The sequence below is a fragment of the Poecilia reticulata genome, linkage group LG19, assembly GCF_000633615.1.
Source record: "Poecilia reticulata strain Guanapo linkage group LG19, Guppy_female_1.0+MT, whole genome shotgun sequence".
NCBI lineage: Eukaryota > Metazoa > Chordata > Actinopteri > Cyprinodontiformes > Poeciliidae > Poecilia > Poecilia reticulata.
In genome coordinates, this window is record NC_024349.1 from 12,244,855 (window position 1) to 12,252,525 (window position 7,671).

Genomic DNA, 7,671 nt, shown 5'->3' on the forward strand with positions numbered 1-7,671 from the left:
TCTATCTATCTATCTATCTATCTATCTATCTATCTATCTATCTATCTATCTATCTATCTATCTATCTATCTATCTATCTATCTATCTATCTATCTAGTGACGTAGGATTTGTCCCTTAAATATTTACTTTTTTTTAACTTAAATGTGCCAAATTATCAAATATTTCTTAATAGCAGATAGAGTAACACGTAATAATCTAGTTTTTAATTTATTTCATTTGTACGTGAAACATTAATGCAAGCTAACTGACTATGTGGAGAGGATCAAATATAAGTGTAATAATACATGTTCTGTTTAATGTATATTTCTATAACACGCCAACTTTGAATTTTAATCATTTTAAGTTGTCAACTCTTAAAACCGCTTATTTCCCGTTTCCTGTGCTTTACTGCATTAACTACATCGGACTGGCTGACCTAAACCATTAATTCACACAAGTTACACCAGTTATACTCTAATGGTTAAGGTTTATTGAAGGAAAAATACTACGTGTTGTGCGTGACCATGCAAATGCCTTAGTTCAATAAAATACTCTATGTTTATAACAGCCTGTATACAAATGTATTTAATAAAATGTCTATATTTCTTAAACTGAAACAAATTAAATGTACATTAAGATATTGTTAGTTTTTGGTATGCAAAGTTTGAACATATGAGGCGCATTTTAGATTTGTGATAAATGCATAATTATATTATTATGACATCTTAACAGAGAATTAAAAGCAAAAATAAACTAATCTGAAAAATTGCCATCTTTAGGAAATTGCCATCTCCTAAAATACATAAAATAGCATCTGTAAAATATTCATCTTTATGTTCTTATCAGGTTTCTAAACGTGTCAGTAATTTGTTTATTTTAGTTCGTTATTAAATCAATATATAATTTGAAACTACGGGTCTGATAAAAATCACAATTTATTCCCTCAAAACATCAATCTTCACTCTAATGCGCGGTCACAKGCGCCACCTGCTGGCTGCAAGGTTGTATTGCAGACAGGGTGACGCAACCGTTCTGTGACGTCAACGAATGCTGAGTTCAAGTGCTCCTCGGACATTAAGATGAAATCCAGACGTCTATTCAGCACTGCATGTTTTCTTTTTAAATCTCACCTTTTGGTGAGAAATACAATAAAATAAAAAATAGAAAGTAATTATAATATTAGTAATAATAGCAATTATTACTTTTGTTGTTAATATCATTATTACTAAGTGCTGTTAATCAAAGCTATGTACTAAAAAAGTACAAATCGGAGAAAACTCAAATTTTAATTAAAAAAAATTGTAACTCAGCGTGAAGTATCTTTTGTGTAACAAAGATGCTCGGTATTTTCCCCTACCACTGGGTGGCGCTGCAGTGTGTTCTTACAGGATTTTTAAAACAGATTGGAAATAATAAAAATACACACACACACTCACACACACACGCACACACACACACACACACACACACACACACACACACACACACACACACACACACACACACACACACACACACACACACACACAACAGTAACAACTTAGTTCTATCTTCTTATGTGGCCCACAAATATAAATAAACTTAATAATAATAATAAAAAAAAAATATGAATGTAGACCTTTTTTTGCTTCTCTTTATACGCTCAAAATAGCAGAATAGAATTTTTTTTTAATTATTTGCTGGTAATTTAACTGTCACAAAACATAGACAACAAAAGTTGTGGAATATTCTTCCCTTTTCAAGGTAAACGCCATATAACTTTTACATATTTCAGAATTATTAATTGATTATATGTTTTATTCTGTTTTTTGTCTTTTCCAGAAAATATGTCGTTATCATTTAAATTCATGTTAAAACTAAACAATTATTCAATAAAATCACACACTTAAAATTTAGAAGACCTACAACTGCATGAGTTTCTTTTGTTTTTCCTCAATGATTTTATAAAAAATATTACAAAACCATATTGTTGTGCATCATTAAATACTTCATCTGCATTTTCAGTTTTGAATAAACAAAAATTTGCACTTGTGTATTAAGCCGGGAAAAAAGTAAATAAAAACAATTACAATAATTAACTGAGCGATTCATTTTGATTGTTTAATACTGTTTTAAATGTAATAGATTTCAGGTTCATATTCTGAGTATTTCTGTTTGTTTTTTACTTTGAAAAAAAARWKKWRMMYYKWRAAWRTKWWAAWATRYKCWYMTYWWAAAWWWTMTYTKYKYTTYWMMAMAWAWAAAMAKMKYTYWYWTWWAAAAAAAAGAACATTAGACATTTTTCACATAACAAATGAATTCAAATGACCTTTTAAAATTAAATAATTTTAATATAAAATACTAAAAACATTTTGTCAGCATCAAATTGAACATGGAGTAGGCCGTGGCATGGCTTCACACAAACTGCACAGAGAACCTGAAACAGAGCTGAGGTAAAGAGGAAAACCAGCATTATGACTAAAAATACAAACAGGCAGACAAGGAGGTAGGATTTAGTTATTAGTAGTTGATTGTACAGCAGTCGGTCCAGGTTGTCTCTAAAAACTAGTTTCATTCAGGAAAACGACACCAAATGAGGTTTCAGTCCGAAAAGTTCCAGCCGCTGCAGACGGGAGACCAGCGGGGGGTTTTCTGCTCAGTGCTGCTCTAATTTGGATTGTCAGATGAACCCATTATCACTGGATGTGGCTGGAACAGAAAGTGGTCAAAGGTCATGAGCTCTTTCCCTGGAAACAACCATCAGCCAGAAAACAGAGGAAGCAGAAAAATATTAACGCAACCTGTGCTTCTGCTGGTCAGGCTGGCATAAAGTGATCGTAAAGCAGAGACTTCTAAAAGTATCCATACCTCTCCAAAATACAACCACACGCCTTTAATGTGTTTTACTCAGAGAGTATTTGTATAGCAAGAAACTTTTTTAAATGGCTTGCAAATTTCTTACAAATGACTTGAGCATAAATGTTCAGCTTAAAGCTCACATTACAAATCGTCTTGAAAAAATATGATCCCCTTAGTGTGAAGATAAGAGGCAGCATCATGCTGTGGGGTGCGCTCCATCTATGGATGCTGATCAGAGTTGGTGAGAAGATAGATGAAGGTAAAAATAGAGAAAATATGTCAGAGACCGCAAAAAAACAAACAAACAAAAAAAAAAACACTGCGGAGTTAAAATCTCAATAAAATACGTATTAGTTTATGTTTTCAACGTGGCCAAATGGGAAAAGTTTAAGAGGCATGAATACCTTTACAAGGCCCTGTAACTCCTTCTCTCTCTGTTACCCCTCGATACACACTCACAGTCCACTAAAGGTCCCTTTTTCAGAAAAAAAAAAAAAAAAGTTTCAGACATCCAAGTCTGAGTCACTGTCCGTCACTGAGAGGAAAGTTTCCCCGTCTGCCCGCTCCGCGCTGCCGTCTGGACTGCAGTCTCCTCCGCTCGGTGGACGGGAACCATCTGTGCAGACGCGGTGATGCTGCAACCTGACGAGGGAAAAAAAAACATATTAAAGAGAGATTAGTGAGAAAATAAAATGTAACTGGATAAAACTCACCGAGTTTAAATATTTATGCACATTATAAATGAAGTATAGTAAGAAAATATAACCTTAGCAGTAATGAGTGCAGCTTTTGCTCCATAAACTCGGTAACTCTCATTCGTGCGTTTTTACGCACGAATAACGTCTTTACGCACCACCTTGGCCAGTTTGAGTGAAAAACGATTGCTTCAGAGTCGCAGTGATTTCTGAATGGTTTGCAGATATTTGCGTGACTCATAGTAATAGGATTGTTTATTTAGAGAATTAGAAATAAAGTCACCAACCTGTTTTTAGCCGCCGCCGCGCGATCCCTCTGCCTCCTGTTCTTAAACCAGTTTCCAACCTGGGTCGGTGTCAGTCCGGTGGCGTGAGCCAGCTCCCGTTTCTTCCCCGGGTTCGGGTACGGATCCTGCAGGTACCACTCTCTCAGCAGCCCGCGGGTGCGCTCCTTGAAGCAGTGCGTCTTCTGCTCTCCGTCCCAGATGGTCCTCGGTAACGGGAACTTCTTCCTGACTCGGTACTTGTCGACGGGCCCCAGCGGTCGGCCCCGCAGCTTCTCCGCCTCGCGGTAGTGAGCTTCCAGCCACATGGCCTGCAGCTTCCCGTGCGAGGTGCGCGTAAAGCGGTGCGTCTCCAGGATGCGGTACAGCTCGCGGAAGCTCCCCGTGTGGAAGGCCACCACGGCGCGCGCGCGCCGCACCGACTCGTGCTCGGAGATGGAGTCACGGCCGTCGGCGGTGACCGGCAGCGACCAGAGGAAGCGGGCCAGCCGCTCGATGTCCCCGGTCTCCTCCAGGGTCTCGCACACGCTGGCGATCTGCGTGGCGGAGAAGCAGAGTCCCGGGAGGGAGAGAGGAGGGGCGGCCGCCGGGGGGTCCTCTGGGGACCGGGAGCGGGGCAGGTGAGGCGACCCGTCGGAAAAGTGGGGCAGGAGGAGCCGGGAGGCTGATAGAAAATCAAGCGGAGACCTGAAAACCATTTTAGTGTGACGCTAAAAAAAAAAAAAGAAAAAAGAAAAAAAAAAGAAACGATAAACCCAAGAGGTTTCCTGGAACAGACTGGCAGAAATCTGCTGAAGTGAGACTATTTAGCTCACCTGGGAGTCAGGGACGGACCTTGGATCTGATTCTGATTGGACGGCCGGTGTTGATGGGGGATCGCCGTCAGTCAAACGCAGAGGATTTATCCCGGTTCTCGTGCAAAGGCGGGGCACGACGCCTCTTTAAGATGAAACGCTCATCTTTTTCTTACGAAAATTCAATAAATAATAAAAAATAATAAAAAAAATCGAACCAAAGGTTTCTTTTTCTGCACAACAAAAACACACACAGATAAACCGACTCAACAGATGAGAGATGAAACCAACTTAAACACATTTTTAAGCTCATTTCTTTGTTTTTATGCACATGGCTTGCAGCAAATGAGAATGCAAATTCAGATTCTTTCAAAATTAATGCATTAGATAAAGCCAATGAAAAGGACACCAAGGAAAGAGACCATCAGTAGCAGTCTAAAGTATTAAACTGCTGTAATACTTAGTTTGTGCATGTTTTTTTTTTACACTTTTTTCCTTCCACTCAACTTTTAATTCATTTGAATTAAAAGTTGGCCACCCAGCTTTTTTTCCYCAGTTCTTTTTCTTTTTTAAAGAAAAGACACAAAAACAATCATAAAATCCTGTTTATTAATATTTTAGCAGTTAAATGGGTTTTATCAAAACATTCTGGCACCACCGGCTCTTTAAGAACATTCAGATTTTTGATTGGGCCCAAAATGAAACAGAGTTTGACACCGCTGGTCTAGTGCATATTTTTAACACTTGGTGGTGTTTATATAGAAATTCAGTTGTGAATAAAATGTATTGTGAAGAAACTCCAGACGTTTTGAAAACTTTCAAGAGGATTTTAGATGACGGACTGGTCGAAAACTAGAATTTACAAGTCAACTTTTCAAATGTCTATGACAAAATGAAAAACATCTTAGAGATTAAATAAACTAATGATTACCAAGAGGAGAAAAATAAAAAGTTATCACACAAAAACCTTCAATAAGGTGAATTAAAATCGCTGCTATCGGCCAAATTTCATCACCTTTCTAGGCCTTCCAGTAAGCGGCTTGCATCATTAATACGGCGGCTGCCATCGGTGTGACCAGAAATCTCACCCAGACCTGAAAGCGTATGTTTCTCTAAGTGTTCAGCCATCACTCTAATCACTTTATAATCACTTCAATATTCTCTAATATCCATCAATTTGGGGATTAGAATCAGGGACATGCAGCCTGGTGACATTAGTGTAATATAATGTGGCATCGCCCGCCCTACACCGTTTTCATAATGTATTAAAAGTCGACTTCAAAAGTCACATGAGGTAAATGTAAACTCGCTGTTTGTTGTGTGAACAAAACAAAATAAATCTGAGCCACACAGACACTGGCATTCACTGTGAAAAAGGGGGTCACCCCACCTTAAAGGGTTAATGCCAATTTTCTCCCCAGACAGATGCGCCTCTTTAGTGGATTGAGTTGGCGTGTGCCATTTTTTTTTTTTTTTCCTTTTCACCCTGGATTAATTAGAACAAGTGACATTTACAACAACAAGACGAAACAAAACAAAAGCTGCTCTGGTTCCAATTCATTCGTTTCTGTGTGGAGTTTGCAGATTCTCCCGACGTGTCGGTGAGGTTCTCACCGGGTACTCCGGCTTCTTCCCTCAATTCAAAAACATGACTAAAGGCAAGTCTGAACTCAAGTGTCTGAGTTTGTCTGGAAAAAAACAGTGTGATGACTTGGTCTCCATGGTAACCAATCGCAGACTAAAAAAGGTAAATTATTATTAGATCTTTTTCTTCTCTTTTGGCTTTTCCCTTCAGAGGTTGTTACAGCAAATCATCATTTGCGATGAAAACCATCTGCTTTTATCCGGTCTAGGAATCAACACAATGAATCACAGTTGTTGTTTTTTTTTACCCATTTTTGTTGCATTTGACAGTTTTTATTGTAATTAAGTGATTTTTCTTTTCTATTTCTGGAGGCAATAAGGTCTGTGTGTCTGTACTTTATCACAGGGTTGTRAATCCTGAAAGTGTAGAGAGTTTGTGCAAGAATTAACCGATTATTGAAATAACTGTGAACTAATTTAGTAAATTATTAATCATTAACTGGAGTTAATAGACTCAAAACGAAACATTTGATGGAAAATCGTCAGCAATTAAGCCAAACTGTACAACATATATACATATATATGGGAAAAAAATTAGAGACCACTTAAAATGATGGGTGTCTCTGATTTTACTCTATAGGTTTATGTTTGAGTAAAATGAACATTGCTCTTTTATTCTATGAACTACTGACAACATGTCTCCCAAATTCCAAGCAAGAGCTTAGTATTATTTGCAGAAAATGAGAAACGGTCAAAATGATGAAAAGGATGCAGAGCTTTCAGATCTCAAATAATGCAAAGAAAACAAGTTCATATTCATTTAGAAACAACAATACTAATGTTTTAACTTAGGAAGAGTTCAGAAATCAGTATTTGGTGGAATAACCAGGAGGTTTTCAATGTGGTTCACTGCAGTGGGCTCTTTGTTTTATTCCAGAGCTGTTTTTATAAAACTCCTCCTCAAGTGGCAGTTTTTGTATTAACCCGGTTCAAATTCACTAAAGGAATGCTGTCATACTGCATTTCAGGCAGTAAAATGTTTATTTTCTTGAAGTACTTCTTTATTTGCATCATTTACTGTTTCTCTAATAAGTGGTTAAATGTAAAATCTGTAGAATTAATCGGACAGTTGCAGCTCTAGCTCAATGTAAACATAAATAAATCTCCCTTTTGTCAGTTTTTGAGAAGTCGTGACACTTTCTGATGTATGAACATTGAATTACTTCCACATATTCTTTGCAGCTTTCCTCCAGAGTATAAATTAAGAGAAACCGGCTGGATTTTGCGCCTATAGAATCTCGGTGGATCAGTTCTCTTTGCGTTACTCTTCTTCACTGGCACTCATGTCGCGTCGCTCTGTCTGCCTCCCTCAGAGAAGAAGAAAAGCATCTCTGACTAGTGCAGCAGCCTCAAAACCGGGAAAACCCACACTGCTCAGAGATCCTCTAGGCTGAAAGGACATTCATGCCATGAAAGCAGAAAGGAGATGCCAAACA

At 37.9% G+C, this 7,671-nt stretch overlaps 1 protein-coding gene across 3 annotated transcripts in view; it reads right to left on the minus strand.

Moving 5' to 3' along the window:
* Nucleotides 1-5,141, minus strand: part of six3b (SIX homeobox 3b) — a 17,835-nt gene extending 12,694 nt beyond the window's left edge. Inside the window, exons 1-3 of one of the 3 annotated variants that reach the window (XM_017310626.1) lie at nt 4,613-5,141; nt 3,801-4,507; nt 2,284-3,460 (exon numbers count right to left, since the gene is read on the minus strand). In XM_017310626.1, coding sequence (XP_017166115.1) covers nt 3,322-3,460; nt 3,801-4,495 — 834 coding nt within the window. In that variant the 5' untranslated portion in view covers nt 4,496-4,507; nt 4,613-5,141 and the 3' untranslated portion in view covers nt 2,284-3,321. The other 2 variants (XM_017310625.1, XM_017310624.1) reach the window with 2 other exon arrangements.
* Between the last annotated feature and the right edge of the window lie 2,530 nt (nt 5,142-7,671).